The 19977-nt window shown below is 48.3% G+C and overlaps 1 protein-coding gene across 5 annotated transcripts; it reads right to left on the reverse strand.

Moving 5' to 3' along the window:
- Positions 1-60: 60 nt before the first annotated feature.
- Positions 61-19903, reverse strand: grid2ipa (glutamate receptor, ionotropic, delta 2 (Grid2) interacting protein, a). Of its 5 annotated transcripts, none has more exons than XM_049744598.2 (23): positions 19234-19903; positions 17732-17985; positions 17176-17508; positions 16931-17085; positions 12448-12723; positions 12265-12350; positions 12133-12202; positions 11777-12073; positions 11553-11704; positions 10073-10228; positions 9558-9652; positions 9329-9476; positions 8377-8708; positions 6201-8312; positions 5992-6079; positions 5831-5920; positions 5563-5759; positions 4262-4417; positions 4033-4119; positions 3833-3962; positions 3655-3773; positions 3339-3503; positions 61-2904 (listed from the first exon to the last, which is right to left on the reverse strand). In XM_049744598.2, the coding sequence occupies exons 1-23, from the start codon at positions 19313-19315 to the stop codon at positions 2824-2826; spliced, it is 5661 nt and encodes a 1886-aa protein (XP_049600555.1). In that variant the 5' UTR covers positions 19316-19903; the 3' UTR covers positions 61-2823. The 5 variants fall into 5 exon arrangements, with proteins under 5 accessions (XP_049600555.1, XP_049600556.1, XP_049600554.1 ...); XM_049744599.2 differs by having other exon boundaries at positions 8377-8627; positions 9558-9664; XM_049744597.2 differs by having other exon boundaries at positions 9558-9664.
- Between the last annotated feature and the right edge of the window lie 74 nt (positions 19904-19977).

Here is a 19977-nt window from a genome sequence, read left to right on the forward strand (position 1 = left end):
ATCGGAGGTCTACGAATGTGTTCATCAGGAACAAAATCAAAAGAAAAACAAAGACAAGAATTCAATTCCAGGAATAAAGTTCACCTTAGGTTTATTATCAGAAAGCTTTTACATTTTACAGAAGTAGGTTTAATTTTAGAAGAAGAAAAAAAATATATCACAAATGACGTTGGAATTTTACAAGAATATTTTTTCAAAATATATTTTATGGGGCTAGTGTTGTGTTTTTAGAAGAAACGCCACTGTCACAAGAACCAAGACTTCATTTTGGGGGGGAAAAATGTCGAGTTTATTTGAATAAATTCAGATAATCAACAAGATCTCTGACTATAAAGTTAAAATGTAATGAGCTTTCCGTTACATCCCCACTGCAAAATATACATTATATATATATATATATATATATATATATATATATATATATATATATATATATATATATATATACATATCCATCCATCCATTTAGAAGTTAGGAGGGTGCGGGTTCGAATCCACCTCCAGCCCTCCCAGTGTGGAGTTTGCATGTTCTCCCCGGGCCCGCGTGGGTTTTCTCCGGGCACTCCGGTTTCCTCCCACATCCCAAAAACATGCTTGGTAGGCCGATTGAAGACTCCAAATTGTCCCTAGGTGTGAGTGTGAGTGCGATTGGTTGTCTGTCTCTGTGTGCCCTGCGATTGGCTGGCAACCAGTTCAGGGTGTCCCCCGCCTACTGCCCGTTGACGGCTGGGATAGGCTCCAGCACGCCCGCGACCCCCGTGGGGACTAAGCGGTTCAGAAAATGGATGGATGGATATCTGACGCCATCTAGCGTTGTGAATGGGTATAATGTCTAGACGACTGCTGTCAAACCCAAGGCCCGGGGGCCAGATACGGCCTGCCAATTCATTTTGTGTGGCCCCCGAAGACAAATTGTGCATCAAATTCGTGTCATTACTAAAATTGCAAATTGTATTCACGTTTACTAATACCGTATTTGCCGGTGTACAGGTCGACTCAGTGTATAAGTCGACCAACCTAAAATTCGACGGAAATTTACGATTTTATGATAGATCCTTTGTATAAGTCGAGCTCAATTGTTGCATTATATTAAACTTCAAAATTCAATATGCGAAATTTATTGACGAAATGTGTTCAAATTCCGGGAGGCCGTGCGCATGCGGCTGTTTATAAGCACCGCGCAGGAGATCGCGGCCGGCGAGCTCGCGCACGCCGCCCGGCACCAACGGGAGATCGGAAATAGCTCCAAGCCGAGCGGATCGGCACTTTATAAGCACCGCGCAGGAGATCGCGGCCGGCGAGCTCGCGCACGCCGCCCGGCACCAACGGGAGGTCGGAAATAGCTCCAAGCCGAGCGGATCGGCACTTTATAAGCACCGCGCAGGAGATCGCGGCCGGCGAGCTCGCGCACGCCGCCCGGCACCAACGGGAGGTCGGAAATAGCTCCAAGCCGAGCGGATCGGCACTTTATAAGCACCGCGCAGGAGATCGCGGCCGGCGAGCTCGCGCACGCCGCCCGGCACCAACGGGAGGTCGGAAATAGCTCCAAGCCGAGCGGATCGGCACTTTATAAGCACCGCGCAGGAGATCGCGGCCGGCGAGCTCGCGCACGCCGCCCGGCACCAACGGGAGGTCGGAAATAGCTCCAAGCCGAGCGGATCGGCACTTTATAAGCACCGCGCAGGAGATCGCGGCGCCTCATTGGTCTTCCAGCGGGCCGCGCACTCGCGCACGCCGCACAGTTCAAATTTTCTAAGTGCAACGCACAATGAGATGCATGAGAAACGGCCTTGGTTACCATCACATTTGAAGCGATGAATACGAAGTTAAATTTTATGACTCGGTGTATAAGTCGAGGTCGATTTTTTTCGGTCGATTTTGGATCGAAAAAGGTCGACCAATACACCGGCAAATACGGTATCTTTTTTTTTTTTTGGACCAGTTTTTACTCGTCTGATTTGAAAACAAGTTATTTGTCAGTTTGTTTTGTAGCTTTTACTGTATATAATATGAGGTGCTCATACATTGATTTGGGTTGACAATCATATGACCCTCCGAAAGAAGCTATGACTACAATGTGGCCCGCGAAAAAAATGAGTATACCCACCCCTGGTCTAGACCCTGAATGTAAGATGACCCCCACTTTTTCAGTCTTATTTCAATGCAAAAAACACCGTCTTATATGTGGGCCAATACGGTAACAGAAAAACTATGATTGTACTCAACACATTTGCGTTCATCTAAACATTTTAAATGCTGCTACAAAATAGTTCAATGGCTAAGTTACACCGCACACCCACTTAGTGAACTTTGAAAAGGAAAATTAAAAGTGAAAATGCAATAATAAATTCTGCAATACAATCATAAATATAGTACACTATTGGTATGAATAGATAAGCCATCTTGTATGTCCCTTCCAAATAGAAACGGTACATGAAAACTGATTTGGCTCAGAAAAGTGCAACAAGTTACATACTGGATGTGAAACAGTGTAGCTAGTTCGCGAGCTAACAGGCTTTGGGTGCTGCACTCGGCTCATCTGCGGCGTGAACCTCATTGCTTGGGGATTTAAATAGCCGCAGCTGAGGAAAATGCATTTTCAGGGTTTAGCAATTGCTTATAAGCTACACAATTAACGAAAGCTAGCAAGCTAGCTAAGCTACAGATAGGGGAAAATTGGGCAAAAATCTTGATTTTATAAATGCTTGTAGGACCAAATGAAGAACGGTGTGGGTGGAGCAGTAAGTTGCCATACTTTTGCCAGCCATGCTTTCGAGCATAACAGCGTGTGTGTGTGTATGTGCATGTTTGTTCTTTATAAGTGCTACCAGGCAAGTGGGGAGGCCATTCGAGGACTTCTCGGGCTTTTTGGGTTTTCAGCTGCCTGGTGATCGCTGAGAACCCTCTGTGGTGAAGAAACAAATGCACATTGGCATCAGTATAACGGGAAAGCTTGGTGGCTCTGTGACAGTATGATTCAAGCAATCAAACTTCATGAGGATGAGCAGTTTATCAACATAACAATAAAACTTGTGATTAAAGTACAGTACTGAAGTAACACATTGTTGGAATCTCCGCACTATTAAGTCAGGCACTAACAATTCAGGATTGCAAAGTGTATCTACTGGCAGGAAGAGAAGACGTTCAAACCCATAAAAACACACAGACACACACAGACACACGCACACACGCACACGCACACACACACACACACACGCACACACACACGCACACACACACACACACACACACACACACACACACACACACACACACACACACACGCACACACACACACACACACATCCACCATGTAGACTTGAAATGGTTCCTCCTCACCTCGAACTTGCTGACAAAGTCAGCAAAGATGCCAAAGAAGGCCTCCGTGTTGGTGCTTTTGCCGTCCTCCCCGAAGTAGGAGGCCGTTTGAGAAAACTCTTCCAGAGAGCTCTGCTGGAGGGACTCCAGAGACTGCACGGCCGGATGACTGTTTTCCAGAAAGGTCTGCGCAAGGCCCAGTCAAGGGAGATGGCCGCCAATGCACTGGTGTCCAACCCATGGCTCACGGGCCAACTCTGGACCTCCACTAGCCATCAGCTAGTCTGAGCGCGGTGCTGCAGGTGTTGGACATTTGCTCCCTAACACTGAAGGATACACTCATGACGGCGGCAAAGCGGTCCTCGGCGCTCGCGGGCATTTTCTGACAGGCCGAGCGGATGTTACGGATGGCTCCGTGCATGTCGTTCAAATCGGATGTGATCGTCCTTTGGTTGACTGAATGGATCGAAACAATTTAGGGCACTGCGTTGAATGACTCGATTGTTAGCATTCACCTTTGGCTGCGAGAGGAACCGTGGTGAGATCTTTGGAAAAATCCAGCACGTCGGGAAAGTGATAGCACAACGACTTGACCAGAATGTGCAGGAACGTCGACTTCCCGTCCACCGTCTTCGTTGTGCTCAGCTGCAAAGATTCAGAAACAAAATGACCCTCCTGCCCCGAAGGATTCGAGTGTTGCTGCCGGTCCGTGTACCTCTGTCAGGAAATTGATCTTGAAGCCAGTTGTCTTGTTGCTTTTGGGCTGGCTGCTATTCAAGTAGTTCCCCATGGCCAACACGAACTGTGGAGCAGATACAAATGCACAAAATTAGCTCATCATATTTGCAAGCAGGGACATCAAATTCCATGAATAAAGTCAGAAGAGACGAATGTACAACTTCAGGGGAATAGAATAACCCCAACAAGAAAAAACAGGTTGGTACCTCAAGAATCTTTGCAAGCTTCTTGCTGCTCCTGAGCTCCGAAGAGGCCTTGTTGATGCATTCGTAGGCTCCCCTCAGCTCTTCCGTCTTCTCCTGTAGTGAGCACTTGAAGAGGAGGCTCTCCAGGCGGGTCTTGTACTCAGGCACTGACAGCATCTCATTTTTCCGGGAGAAAAAGATAAAATCGTAAATCTTAATGAATACTGTTGGAATAATTTTAAGTGAAGCTTTGGCCTGCCAGACCTGGAGGCCTCGCCTTTACGAGTTTATCTTTCCTTTTATCTAGGTTCTTCCTTTTATGTGATAGGGATGTCTTTTGATCCCTGTCAGCCATTTGTATCCTTCCTGTCCTTATGTTGTCTGTGTGTTTTTGTTCCCGTAAGAGGCCTTCACTAACAATGAGCAGGGCTTATTTGCATAGGTGACATGTTCTTTGTTTGATTCACAGGAACTTCATTCCTTTTCATTTAGCTGTAGGTTTGGTTCATAGATTGTAGTTGATCAGACCTGTTTTTCTTTGTTAAGGGTTATATACAGTTAGAAGTAGTTGCATAAAAGTTATCCCATATTTACTCAATGTTTGTTTAAGGAACTGCATACCAGTTACCTCACGTTTGCTTAAGGTGTGTTGAAGTGTTTAGGACAAGTTACTTATTGTTATTGTGTGTTAATTTACCAAGTAGATAAAGTTAGTAAAGGTTTAGTTGCATTTGTTCCACAGCAAAGCGGCAATCAACGTGCTTCAAGGTATTTGATCACAGTCGAGGACGAGTCAGCCAACTATGAGGGAAGACAGCTGGTTGAGGAAAGAGAACGGCCTCTGCGGGGGGGTCACGAGCCAACAATGAAGTGCTAATTCACACCACACTACATTCTTTAGCTAATCAGCGTTGCTACAGACACAATCTCCCCTCCCTTAGTGTAGCAACACCTCTGCAACCAGGGCAACCATAACATTAAAAAGAGGGGCACGTGGAGTAAGGACTCAGAACTGATGGAAGTTGTAACTGAGATTGCTTTCTCTATCGTTCTCCTCGCGAGTAAACCTGTTCTGATTGTCTTCTCCTTTTCATTCCAGCGAGTGATTTAATGTCTAATCGTATTTAGACCCAACAAATACATACGTCTTATGAATGTGTCCTCCAAATGCTTATGTATGCCAAGAACGGTGAGAGAAGGGAGCAGCGGAGAACTCGGATCTACCAAGACACTATTAAAGTATTGGGACCGAGAGGACACCATTAGGAGAATTGAAAGGATCACTACCAAAATGCCTGCCATCGCTCCTGACTGTACAGTACCTGCAGTACAAACTGGTCGGGCTCGCTGAGTTTGCCAGGGTCCTCGCTGTAGTCTTGGTACTTTTTTACCTCGTTGGCGTCGGGGGCATATAGCAGCAGCTGTTTAATGTGCGAGGGCTGCAGCCTGTCGGAGTTCATGCTCAGCAGCACCTGACGCAGCTCTCCGGGACACAGCTTCAGGTGGGCCATCAGGATGGCTGCGCAAAGAACAGACGGGAGCATCATTCACTTTGCCTTCAACCCTTAATCTCCTCGGAAGCACACTTACATGCATTGTAGGCCTTCTTGTGGGACAGAATTTCAATGACATCCTTTTTCCTAAATGTTTCCAGTTGTGCCAAGGGCTCCGGCGCGAGCGCTGAAAACAAGACTGTCCGTCAAAAGTCACCACATTCGTCAGAACATAATGAAAGCAGCAAATCCACTTACGAGACCCTTTCTGTGTCCCAAAGTGCATCTCCAGGTCCAAATACTTCACCATGTCATGCAGCTTCTCGTGGTCAGAATTTGCGCCCAACTACAGAAAAAGACAACAAGCGTGGCAGCACCGTTACTTACAATTTCAGGCAGACTCTTTTCAAGTCATAGTTCTAAGACGTAGCCTTACACGGCCAACGTGCAACTAGCCCAACATTCACCTGGCCCCAGATAGTGCCTTCCGAGTTCTCCACTTGCTCCCAGCGCAGCCTCTTGACACTCATGTGATGGGAGTCCATCCTGGAGAGGGTGGGCCGGGGTAAGGGCGGAGGGGAGCAGGGTGGAGGCAGAGGTGGTGGCGGGGGTGGAGGTGGCTCAGATAGAGATGGGGGGAGTGACTGGTGCTGAATTGGGCTCTGTATTGCTTTGTGCTGGGACTGGCCCTGGGGCTGCTGCTGCTGCTGCATCAGGTGGTGGGAGGGCTGGGAATGAGGGCGGGTGGTCTGGGTGGCCGACTGGGCCTGCTCGCGCTGACTCGGAGGCTGGAAGGAGGAGAGCACGGGCTGCTGTGGCTGGAGAGGCTGGAACGTAGACAGAAGCGGGTGCGGCCGGTGGGTTTGCTGCGGCGGATGGATCACTTGAATCTGGTGCTGGTAATCCTGTGGCGGAGGTTGCGGGGTCATGTGGTGGATGTGATGGATGTGAGGCATGGCCGAATGGTGGCGAGTCTGCTGAATGGAATGGGGCCTCTGGGGGGACGGCTTGATGGGTTGGGGGCGATGCCTTTGGTGTACTGGCGGCCCTTGTGCTGAGCCTTGGGGCTGGGGCTGACTTTTAAGACTCCGGCGGTTCTGCTGCGAACGGCTTTCTTGGTTCATCTGAAGCGGCTGGCAGGGAGGCTCTTTCTGGACGTGATGCAGCAGCTCGCTGGAGGAGTGATGATGCGGCTTGACTTGTTGCTTCTGTTGGGACCGGTCAAGTAACTCGCTGGATGAATGGTGGGGCTGCCCCCTGTGCAACTGCTGCCCTTGATGGAGAAGTTCCGTGGATGAGTGGTGAGGCTGCCTCTGCATCATCTGGTGAGGTTGATGGAGGAGTTCCATAGAGGAGTGATGGATCTTGGGCTGGTGGAAGATTTCTGCAGAGGAGTAGTGGCTGCTGGGTTGTTGCATCTGCTGCGGTGGTTGGTGGACCTGCGCATGTTGCAAGATCTGGATCATCTCCGCCGAGGGATGGTGGAGCATCTCGGCTGAGGCATGGTGAGGCTGGGCCCTGAGGCTTTGGTGGCTTTGGTAAACATCCTCGGGATACTGCCGACTCGGGTTGGCCGTGGGAAGGGGGGGCGGGTGATGCGGAGGCGGGGCTGACCGGGATAGACGTCGGTGGTGTCCGGGCTGCGCCTGCTGCTGCTGCCGCATCATGCAAAGAGGATGGCGAGAGTTGTGGTTGGAGGTTTCTGGTGCAGGAAGTGGCGGTAAAGACTGGTGTAGCTGCTGGACTGCTAGTGGCGAGTGGGATTTCTGCTGGGTGGGCTGGGCGGGCATTGAGTGGTGGCTCTGGTAGATCTGCTGCATCACTTGGTCCTCGTAAGCTTTTTGGTCCTGGAAGTCTTGCGCTTGTCTTTGCTGGAAGGCTCGTTGCTCCTCAAACATTTGCTCCTCAAAGGCTTTGAGCTCCTCCAAGGCCTTCTGCTCTTCATAGGCTTGTCTCTCCTTGAACAGTTGCTCCTGATATGACTGCTGCTCCTGGAAGGCCTGATGTTCCTCAAAGGCCTTCAGCTTTTCATATGCTTGCCTTTCTTGATACGCTTGTTGCTCCTTGTAGGACTGCTGCTCTTGATAGGCCTTTAGCTCCTGTATGGCAGCCTGGACTTGCAGCCCCTCTTCGGAGCACAGCACTTTATGCAAGGAGTGTCGTTTTGGTGGCGGCTTGCTGCGGGGTGGGGGTGGGGGTGGCGGGCCAGATTTCCGGCGGATGGGCAGGTAAGCTCTCGGCGAGTTTTCGGGGCTGTAGCTAGCCTGCTGCTGTGGTGGTGGTGCTGGTGGATGAGACGGCGCAGGTGCGACTGGAGGCGGAGGAGCCGGCGCATCATTGAACTGAACGGGTGGAGGTGGAGGAGGCGTCATGGGGGGCGGAGGGATGTGGTCGGAAGAGGAGGAATAGGTGAGGGAGGAAGCATTATCGTCCCCGCTGCTGCATTGGATGTCGCTCGGGCTGCTCAGCTCGGGACCCACGAAACCTCCACTTTCTTCTTCGTCCATGCCTAACTGTTCATCATTATCTTCCTCCTCCTCCTCATCATCATCATCTGGGAATGCCACCTGCCCAAACTCCTGCCATGAAAAGGGATATAGTAAGTAAATCAGTGATTTGCCTAAAATGTCCGCACATAAATACCTCTTCGTAGTCGTTTTCAGGAGTGAGAAAGTCATCAACAATTGCCACGTGCTGGCCCAGCTGCTCGCTCAGCGCATCCAGAAAGCGGTCAGTGTCTTCGGACCGCGGCGGCTTGGAGAAAGTATATCGACGTTTGCTGCTGCGGTGTGGCGGCGGACTCGACGGCAAATCAATGAGCTCCGGTGGTGAGGGTGGTGGGCTATCCAGGCTCATGTAGGGGTTGGACTCCCCGCTGTTCTGGCTGGTCAGGCCTGATGGGTAGAATTGGGTAAGGGGAGGGCTCGGAAGAGGCTCTGGCCAGGTTAGAGCGGGCGGGAGGCCTTTACGGCTACCTGCAACCAAGAAGAAATACGTATGCACGTTAACAACATTGAGAGAGTGCATGCAAATAGGAGCACAGTAAGAGAAAAACAGAAAAGAATGAACAAAGGACAAGAATGGAAGGAGGACATTTGGGGCCATTTCTACCGGGCACGTGAATGTTTATCACAGTTTGGGAAAAAAACAGTTTGTTTCAAGCGCCACCATTTTGATGCTGTAACAGAAGAGTGCCAAAAAGTGCTCCAGGAAGTTTGGATCTAGTACATCGGGACCCGACCTAACTCCTGACAGCAAGAATGTGTAAAAGTTGCATTCGTCCGATTCAAATTGTGGAGCTTTGAAGAAATTGGGCCTCATGTGTGTTTCCTAGCTCCATTTCCACCATCAGCACATCCTCAAACTTGCTCGCGTGTGCCGCTTTGACAACAAAAGTTTCAAAAGCCGACGTCGTTTTGGGTTTTATGGAACAAAATATCATCATCGATATAAAATTCAAGGATAGATTTGGATGTGGGTTAGCTGCTTGGGGATGAAGCGTCGCTGCACTTTTTCATCATTCCACCGACTTGGTATCCCATCTTGAGAGAGGCAGAGCATGCGTGACAGTCGGACGAGGTCCCGGCGGGGCTACCTGTGTGAGCACGCGTTGTCGGGGAAGTTGCGCGGGAGGGGGAGTCCACTTCCAGCAAAGTCTCAGGGGCGGGAGGAGGGCGAGTCTTCAGGGACTTGGATCTCTTGGCCGCGTACATGCTTTCCAGTTCGGCATACACGGCTGACAGCTTACGTGGCGGAAATGTAAAAAGAGCAGGATGAGACCTTTCTGTCCAAATGGTTTCCAGTGAGAAGGGGCCGGCACGTACATTGGCGAGGTTGTTGGGAGTCTCGGGAAGAGAAGTCCCGTCGCCTGATTGTCTTTCTCCTGGAGCCAACCGCATTCCGGCTTCCAGTAGCGAGTCTGCACGGAAGCCTAAAGTCATCCAGGCATGACAATGAGCCAACACCCAATTCCACACCGGGGAAGCTCCATGTCAAATTTGGCTTTACTTCTGATTTGGGTTCATAATGAATATCGAGAACTGACATTTGATTTTATCACTGAGCCTATCCTACATGCAAACATAGTTTAGGGCATACTAAACAGGCAACAACACTAAGTAGAACTGCACAATCTAATATAATATCAAATGAAGTATTAGACAGAGCTTCCCTTGTCCATTCAAAATGATCAAATTAGAAAAACAAGTAGGATCGTCTACTAGATTAGAACGTGTAGCTGTTCCCACTACTTAATGTTGTGATGATAAAAAATTAGAAGCACTCGACATGCTGGCCATTTGGTCAACAATTATGCCAGACAATAAGTCCGATTCTGTACCCATGCTCAAGTTTGTGCCAATGAGCAAGTCGTCAGAGCTCCGCCCCCTCACACTGCTCCTGTACATGGTGCCCGTCACCCTCATGGAGCTGCTGCGGCGATGGGGCTCGGGGGCAACCTCGGGCTCTGGTGGAGGGGGAAGGGGTGCTGGTGGAGCTGGAACACACACATACACAACCACACACGCACACACACACACAAACACACACACACGCACGCACGCACGCACACACACACACACACACACACACACACACACACACACACACACACATATACACACACACACACACACACACACACACACACACACGCACACACACACAATCACACACATAAAACGTCAAAGTGTTTGGCTGTCTTTGGCTAATCAGATGACAGAAAAACATCAGGTAATTTTATCAGCTTTTGAAGATATTTTCATTTGTTGGTTTTACGTTTGCGCAAAAGGGATTTTACCACGCATTATATTTCATACCTATGGTAGGATGCTTCCGGAAAGAAATTCCACTAGACAAAAAAGGAAAGGGGTTAAAGCAGGGGTGCCTAAACATTTTCCGCTCGCGAGCTACTTTTGAAATGACCAAGTCACAAAGATCTACCCACAAAAAAATAATTTATTTTATATATATATATATATATATATACACATATACACATATATATACATATACATATATATATATACATATATAGATATAAATATATATATATATATAGATAGATAGATAGATAGATAGATAGATAGATAGATAGATAGATAGATAGATAGATAGATAGATAGATAGATAGATAGATAGATAGATAGATAGATAGATAGATAGATAGATAGATAGATAGATAGATAGATAGATAGATAGATAGAGATATATATACACTATATATATAAAAAAATATAAATAAATATAAATATATATATATATATAAAAGAAATATAAATATATATATATAAAAAAGAAATATAAATATATATATATATAAAAAAGAAATATAAATATATATATATAAAAAATAAATATATATATATATATGTATATATAGCACGTAATTTTCGGAAGCCCAAATGATCACACATGGAACTATATATATATATATGTATATATAGCACGTAATTTTCGGAAGCCCAAATGATCACACATGGAACTATATATATATATATATATATATATATATATATATATATCAACGTGAAAAAAAATACTGATACTTTTTTAAAAATCTTTTTACTATGTCCAACTGCCCTTTTTATACCCTTTCTTAAGTTTAAGAGAAAAAACAGGGATCTGACAATTGGAGGGAACTCGCGAGCGTTAGTGTTGTGTTATTAGCGCCGTTGTTTGCGCACACGTCAAGTGCGAAAAACCCCCCAAAGCATTTTAATGTCACACGATCGACCAGTAGTGGCTAGGCGATCGACCGGTCGATCGAGATCCACGTATTGGGCACCCCTGGGTTAAAGCATAAAACATTGTCCTCCCACCTGGCGCCTTGAATCCAAGAAAGCGTGAGATTTTGCTTTGGCAGTGTTCTTGCTCTTCATATGTCAGCAGCTGGTAAACAAATTGCCAGATGACCTGCTTGGCGGGCGTATCCAGCACCGGGAAGGCATCCACGATCAGCGTATCCACATTCCTGATGCCATGGAAACATCACGTCTGAGAATGCCTCACACGCACATGTTTATGTTTTGATTCTACTTCTCACCTGTGCTGGAAGAAGTTCTCCAGAGCCTTACAGACTGTGTACCTTTCCTGGATGGTCAGCAGGTGCTCCAGCTGCTGCCCGAAGGTGCGTCCGTGGACTCGGATGCTCGGTGGCAGTATCTCAGCCACCCAGCGCAGGGAGCCGAGCGCGGGGGAGCGCGCGCGCTCTGTGGAAACGCCGCCCCCTGTCAAGTCCTGCTCTGACATGCTGAAAGAGGGCGGGCCGTCCTCCACGACCAGGGTGGGCATGGCGCCGCTTCCTTGCAGCATGGACACCACCTTCTCATGGGAGGAGGTCCTACGGCCAGACGCGTTATGAGGTGACTGGTTAATGCTGCGCCAATGATAACTTCTTACCTCATATCAAGTCCGTTGAGGAACAGGATGCGGTCTCCTGGTTTAAGACCCGCCTTGTCTGCTGCGCTGCCTACACAGCAAAACAAGTCAAAGCGAGGCCACCGAGGCTCTCAATGTGCACCTTGAAGTTACCCGGGATGACAGAGTCGATCCACACAGGGGCGTGACCCCTGAGAGTGAAGCCAAAGCTCATATTGCCTTTGCACACTTTCACCGTCCTAAAGACAACAACAGCAGATGGAATAAATGGATATAGTCACAGATCTCCCTCAAGAAACATGCTTGAGATTTAGTTTGTTTCTATACAGCCCTGACCTGCAGTTGGTTGTCGATCCACCCAAGTGTCCGGCTATGAGTGAGGTGGTCTTGCGCATGCCGCGGGGCAGGGGGGCGTAGCCTTCGTCCGCGTGCGTGCGCGGCACCGAACTGGCACGCGTGGAGACCGCCGGGCGCTCGGGATGAGCCTCGCCGCGGCTGCGGCGCAGATCGCTACGGCTGGGGTCGCTGAAGCTCCGCCCCTTTAGACGGCTCATCGGGTTCTGGGAAACCACCTCGTCAAAACGCTCCAGGTGCTTCTTGGGAATGAAGATCCTGGAGAACATTTTTGAGGATGAGTGAGAGAAGCCCTCAGGGTGAACTTCAGAAAAACTTGATTCAATAAGCGTAGAGTAGGAAACCAAGACAGATACATTACTTGCAAAATGTTTAGCTTTTTTTGTCCATGGGCAGGGCCCACTTAATTACTTGAAAAACGTCTTCTCAGTAAGCTGCAATAAAAAGACGTTTTTTGTATGTGCACTTGCTGCAGCAAATGCAAGGAGGGTTTCTCATTCACTTAAATATTACCACCCCCCCAAAAAAAAACAAAACAAAGGACACTCCACTCCCCATCAAAACCTCTGGTGCCTTTTACTTATCCCAAAAAGAAAAAAACAGCCTCACCCTAAGGCAGTGGTTCTTGACCTTTTTCCTTGTTCGCACCCCATTCAATTCCCCAACCAGTTCTCGCACCCCTAACCCTAACCCTACCCCTAACCCTAAATAATTATTATAATAATAATTGGTTTACTTTACAGGTATAAGGCTTAATTAGCATTATCCCTAATGCCAATTAACACAATGACTTCTTGATTTCCAGAATTTTTCACTTTTTTCGGTTACCCGACCATTATCCCCGAAAAATTTTAAATTTCCCCCAGGGTATACTCGCACCCCCGAGGAAGCATTCTCGCACCCCTAGGGGATAGGGTTAGGGAACGCCCAGTTAAGAACCACTGCCCTAAGGCATGAAGAGATGTCTCATCTACGTAGCTGACATTGCAGCCATTGTTTGTGTTATTGCTCGTTCAAGGGAGGCATGACAGAGCTCTCACTTTGAATTTCACACTGCATGTGAAAGAAAAGCAGAGACTTGTTTTTGTTCCTCGTCAACAAGTCTGACATATTTGGCTTCATAAGATCTCACTGTGGTTTATATGATGCCAATTAGCTGCGACAGCAAGAAAACAAAACACGGGATTGACCCAGAAATGCAAGAAAGCTGACAGACAAGGCAAAGTCAGTCATGACAGCTTCTTTTATCGACGCTCAAACACAAACAAGCAAAACAGACTCGAATTTGGCCCTCTGCTAGTTTGTAAATCCACCGCATCGCTCCTCCAAAAAGGCAGCTGCCACCAACATCATCATCACCCCCTTTCCTCCTCCTCCTCCTCCCCCTCCTCCTCCTCCCCACAGCGCAGCCTTCATTCAAACTCTCCAGGGGTGCTTTGCATATTCCGAAATGGCCCACTTGCGCAGAGCCGCCGCAGGACTCGAGCACAAACAAAAACAACACCGCCGGAAACAAATGATAGCAAATGATTTGGTTTGTTGATGGGGCAGGCTGCAAGGAAAAACAATGTTCTGGCAAGTTGTTCATTAATATCCTAAATACTTGCTAAACGTTGCTGACATACATTCAGCCTGCGGAGTAAGATAGAATGTGGAGTAGGAGCTCTTTCTGGGCCAGGTTGTGTATCACAGAGGCAACGGGAACATGCTTGTGCTCACCGATTGATGTGGGCCACTCAACTCTGGTCACCAATCATGCATCAGACAAACGCACCAGAATCAGGCGGGTCATTGTCGTCAAATAGAAAACACGGCTTGATGGATAGAGTCCTCGGTGGGACAAGCGTGCCGGCGTAGAAGGTAAAATGTAACATACCGAAAATGTCTGGCAAGGCTGCGTTCTCTTCCCATGGCTCTTTGAGGAAGTGCCGCCTCTCAGTAAGCCATGCAAAGGCCTCCTCAAGTCTCCCGTCCGCCGTCAGTGGGCAAAGACTCCCGGCCAATAGGCCAAACGCTCAGCTTCCCTGCTCACCAGCAAAAGCTCCCTAAGCGGCGTCGGCAGATGGTCACCAACTTTGCCATCATTGGCCCACACCTGGCAGCCAGTTGCACCCATCCATCATGCAGCGTCGCTAACAAGAGCAAAAGTGACAAGCGGCTCTTCCCTCACAAGATGAGGAAGAGGAGGAGGAGGAGGAAGAGGGAAAGAGTGACAAGAACTGAAGAGCGCCCCAGTGGGTTGTCCAAGAATGTGTGTGTGTGTGTGTGTGTGTGTGTGTGTGTGTGTGTGTGTGTGTGTGCGTGCGTGCGTGCGTGTGTGTGTATGTGTACGTGTATGTGTGTGTGTGTGCTTGCGAGTGCGTGCGTGTGCGTGTGTGCGTGTGTGCGCACGCATCCCTACAAGGCTTCATTGATACACTTTCAGAAGAGAAAGACCCCACAAGCATTGGAGGATTTGTAAAAGTCATGAGGATTGCAGACGTCGACCCGTGCAGCGACCAGAAATTCCACTTGAAGCATCGTGTCTTTCCAATGTTGACGTCAGATCATGGCTTTGAGCCCAAATTGAAATGTTTGAAGGCCAAGCGGGTTGCCAACAATTTCACTCAACGGCCACAAAAGCGGCAATGGCCGTTGTGGGATCGTCTTGACTCATACGGCAGACGCGCGCCTGCCATTGGGGAAGCGCTGAAGAACTGTCACTGCGTCAAAAATGAAAAGGTATTAAAAGAAGTAGGCTGCTTATAAATAGAAGGCCTCCCGTGGGAGGGCGAGGCAGACGCAGGGACAGAGGCGGGGGTGTGAGCGCGTGCACAGGCAAGCGCGCGGGAGAAAGAAAGGAACCAGTTGACACGCCTGGCGTCAATCACACATCACGTTCACTTCCGACCTTCATTTGGAAAGTTCACTTTGAGGAAGGTCAGGGAGCTTTGGATTTTGGTGATTCCTATATTTGGCAGAATAAAATTAATAATAAAAACGATGTAAGAACACGAAAGCCCTGACCTCAACACCATCAGACACCTCAAGATGAACACAAAGAGAAACTGAAAAATTGCATTCGACCCATTACGCTCTTTCATTTTTTCTCAATTGTGTTCCAAAATCGGAGCGGGTGCCAACCAAAGTTTCATTTGAATAATTTGTCCAATGAGTATGCTGGCCTAAAAACTGCGCTATCACTTTGACTCTCCAGATGTCGGATCCATTTTGTCATTGTACGAATGCCAAGAAGCACCCCGAGGCAAAACTTTGCAAGGCTCTCGGCACCAAAACAACATGGTCCCATCATGCTGCTGCAGCTTCTTGCAAATGTGTCACTAATGTCGTCTGCCTTTCATGTGGGAAACAAACCCAGTACTGGCTTCAAAACGGAAGAGCTACACCGGGAAGAGGAGGCACAACTTTGCATATCAAAGTCTCGCAAGGTCACAGAGCACCTGAGCGAGAAAGAGGAAGACGCGATTATAAGGAACAAATGCTAAAGTTAGTTCGAGAATCAGCAATGGAGCCATAACCGTCCTCTATGGATACAGCTGATGCATAATAGATGGGAAGCCTGTGCCCAAAAAAAAAAAAAAAAAAAAAAAAAAAAAAAAAAAAAAAGTCAGGGGCACTTTTCTAAACAGGACACACACTCGTGGGACAAACCATTAGGTACACTTGCACAAAAGAAAATGCACAATTCAATAAGCATTTCACAAGAGAAGTGGTGCAAGCTCGAGTGCAGCATTTTGAGTTTCAGGTTTAGTCTGTTCCACAAAACCATTAGAAACAGTCAAAGTGATGCTGTCCAAGTAAAGTGACTTTGTAAAGGCAAACATTTTGGATGAATCTCATCAGTTTACAACCTGCAACGCTTGCAGGTAAGGTACGCTACCTTATGTTGTGGCCGTTGAATGTGCAATAAAAGTGGCATTGTACTATTTTTAACCAGCCGATGAAGACGCTTTGACAATGACAACTCCAACAGAAGCCTTGCAAATTAACAAAACTGACAAACGGTACTCACCTGAGGCAGCAAGTCATCATTTCCTCCAACACACGACCTTCAAAGCACACGTATGACCTTAAGTGCAGCTGGCACGTTTGTCTCAATTTTGGAAGGTGTGCTCATCGCAAAGTCACCCAGCCTGCAAGCTGGCTGGAGCGGCTAGAACAGCCCCACCAAGAGGAGCCCACAAAAAGCAAGCAGCAATGCGCTACACACACACAATTGCCTATCAAAGGACGGATGTATCACAGCAGGCGGAGAGAGGGAGAGAGAGAAGCAGATAGAGAAAGAGCTTGGTGGCCACCGAGAGAAAGAGAGTGTGAGAAGCAGGAATCAGAGATGAGTGAAAACATTGCAAGGCTCAGCAGAGCAGTGCCGTGTTTGGGGTTTGAGTTTCACAAGGGTGTTGAAACGGAGGAAACGCAATACAGTAGTGTTGAGGATTTGGGGGGAAGGAAGTCTTCTTTGTACCTGACACTTTCGATGAGCTGCCGATGGCGCTCTGTGACAAGGATGTCCGGCAGCGCCTCGGCCAGGCTCTCCACGTGGCGATTGGCGGCGTACTGCTTCAAGACGTCAAAGAGCTGCTCCTTCAAATCTGGCTCCTCACCTAGCACCTCCTCCACCTCAAACACGAGCACAAAGTAATGCATAAAGCTGAGCTGGCTCGATGCGACCGCTCAGAGGGCTGAATGACACAAGGCCAGGTGACCCACCTTCTTGTTGAACTCCATGGCCTTGTGAGCGCGACTCTCCCTGATGCTGTCGCTGCTCTGCGAGAGGACCCTCATGCTGCTACTCAGCCGCTTGGGCCGGCGTGCTATGCTGAGCACGCCCAGACGCAGAGGACGACCCTGCGCCGCTTTGATCATGACGGCCGCTGTCTCGTGACGCTTGACCGGAATGCCGTTGACCTCTAGGACGTAGTCGCCAGCCTTGAGGCCGGCACGGGCGGCCGCACCATCGGCCACGCAGTCCTCCACTGTCAAAGGGCTGTCGCCCACAATGGTGAAGCCGAAGCGGCCGTCTGGACCGGGAGTGATGTCAATCTAACGAAGAGAAAACATGCCATGCGAGTTTCACCTTCAGCTCTAAACAACAGTTGGCTTTCAAATCCAATCATCAAATAGTGTGAACTTCTCAGCTCCTCGGTGCAGCATTAATATGAATAGTTTTTCACAGACAATAAAGACCACTGTGGCTGCCTGCTCTTATATCATCCGTCTACATCTCTTAAACAGTCATTCTTTCCTGGTGCGTGTTTCCAGATACCTGTTCAATGCGCGACACCACGCCGATGCTGGGTGGCACCGTCTTGAGGGTTTGAGCTAGCGCAATCAGTGCCGGGGTGCTGAGGTTGGTCACGTCCTGGCCCTCGATGTCCACCACCTGGTCGCCGGGCTGCAGGCCCGCCAGGAAGGCGCTGCTGCTCTCCACCACCGACAAGATGTAGCTGGGCCCGGTGCCGCCCAGTCGGAAGCCGAAAGCCTCGGGCCAGTTCTGATTGGTAGCGGGAAGACCAAGAACTGCAATGTGAAATGTAGAGTTGTAATCTTGATGTGCAAGGCGGGAGTTTGCAGGCAGTGTGCTTTAGTTAGTGCTGAGTGGTATCACCTTCAGGGAGGAGGAAAAACTCAACAAAACTCAACAAAACGTGGACTGTGAAAGTCACAACTTAATCTCCCAGCCCTAAATCCAATTGACATTTGTTTTCATTCCAAGTAAAAGCACTATTCATGTAGCCTTGTCTAGTGGCGATGTTGATAAATTACAGTTTGACACATTTGACAAGTTATCAATGCTTAGTTTTATAATGTCTGCTGACATTTGTAAAAAAAAAAAAAAAAAATTAAAAAAAAATTACAAATAAAAAGCTAGTCGTGACAACGCATTGACACAGAAAACAATGTTAATATTGGATTTGTTCACACACAAACAGGTTGTGAGGTGCGAAATAAAGGTCAGAGTGTCCTTCACGCCTCAGCATGGACCTAGAGGGAAAAAAACGAGCTAGAAAAGGCAGGTTATTAGTGACGAGCACAGTGCTGCCCCCTACTGGCCATCCTCTGGTGGTCGCTGACCTCATTCCACTGGTGCGATATGGAGTCCCTAGAGGCTAATATGACATCTGGATACATTGAACCTGACTATTTGAGGAGAGGGGATGTTCATTTTAGTCATTGGTTCAGTCGTGGGTCTGTTCGACAACTGGTATTTGCCTTTTCGCTTGGTCTCACAGCAACACTGGGGGGGAAAAAATAACCTGGGTTATATAAATATATTAAAACACCATGTCACACATGGCCTCCTTAAGTTAAGGCAATGCTTTAAGCTTTGAAACGTTAACATCAACACGCAAAGTGTGGATACAACTTGATATAGCCAAGGAAAAATAACAGAGCACACTAATTGGAATGCAAAGCAGCCATCAAAAGAGCAGTAGTAGGGAAATATTGCTCTGTTGTACAACTGTTCATAGGCGCACAAAGAAGTGCGCTAAGACAAAGCCAGAATGTCCAATTAGGACAACCAAAGTCAGAAAAGTAATCAGAAAAAAAAAGTCAACGAGAGGTGCAAAAGGAATTTAATCAGTCACTTGGAGACGTGTGTGGGTGGATGAAAGCAAAAGGTTCCGTCACATCTGCTAAAATATGCATTGTGAATCTTTTCAAGCATTCTATTCTGCAAGCCTGCGATTAAAAAAATACATCCATATGTTATCATTCTTTACCCTGACAGAAAGTTCGTGAGATGTCAAAATGATGGCGACTTACAGAAATCTTTGGAAGCGCTGCGGGTGCCGGACTTGCTCTGGCGCAGGGAGAAGCGACCCTTTCGGCTCAGGAAACGCCTCATCCTCGCCCGGCTGGCGGCGGGGCACGTCCCGGCCAGCCTCACCCTTCACACCCCCCGGCCTAGGGGGGGGGGGGGCAGATGCAGTCAAATGCCTACTCGCACCATCGCTCCGCTGCTCAAGCTGGACGTCTGGAAATGCTCTAGCCTTGTGTGCCTGAGAAATCAAGCACACCCAAAAATCTCACTGGTTGTCCAAAGTGAGAAAACCAGCGAGGGAGGCTTGTTCCAGCCTCGGTGAACGGATCACAGAAGTGGGACAGTCAGTTCGGAAATTGTTCTGAGCAAGGAAAAGGGACAGCGAAGCCCCATTTTTCTATAAATACCTTTGCCTGCTCTCTCTCTCGCGCTTGCTTCACGTTGCGCTCGCGGATGCTGGGCCTCTCGGAGGGCCAAAGAGTGACCCAGAAACAGCGTGTACCAGCCGGCCGGGGAAATGATCGTGTCTGCCTTCACCTCTGCGACCGTGCGAGTGCCAGTTGAGACGAAACCTGCGGATTCTCCTCCGGGTTGCACACACACGCAAAGCCGCTCACAAGAAAAAACAAGCGGGCTCTCATTACAGATAAAAAAAAGAAAAAAGAAAGGTTGAAGTGAATTATGACAAAGTCAGGCCAAGGGTCCTCAAGGTGTGGTTTGAGGCTCCCTCTGTCAGCACACATTCA

The sequence above is a fragment of the Syngnathus scovelli genome, chromosome 16 (genome assembly GCF_024217435.2).
Source record: "Syngnathus scovelli strain Florida chromosome 16, RoL_Ssco_1.2, whole genome shotgun sequence".
In the NCBI taxonomy this organism is placed as follows: Eukaryota; Metazoa; Chordata; class Actinopteri; order Syngnathiformes; family Syngnathidae; genus Syngnathus; species Syngnathus scovelli.

What these genes read in the sequence shown, in the direction of transcription:
- grid2ipa (XM_049744597.2), bottom strand. Translation starts at nt 19,315, where the DNA reads ATGAGGCGTTTCCTGAGCCGAAAGGGTCGCTTCTCCCTGCGCCAGAGC. An exon ending in TGGTGTCGCGCATTGAACAG is followed by an intron (nt 17,509 to 17,731) that starts GTATCTGGAAAC and finishes TCTCTTCGTTAG; the next exon opens with ATTGACATCACTCCCGGTCC. An exon ending in CAAGAAGGCCTACAATGCAT is followed by an intron (nt 5,760 to 5,830) that starts GTAAGTGTGCTT and finishes TTCTTTGCGCAG; the next exon opens with CCATCCTGATGGCCCACCTG.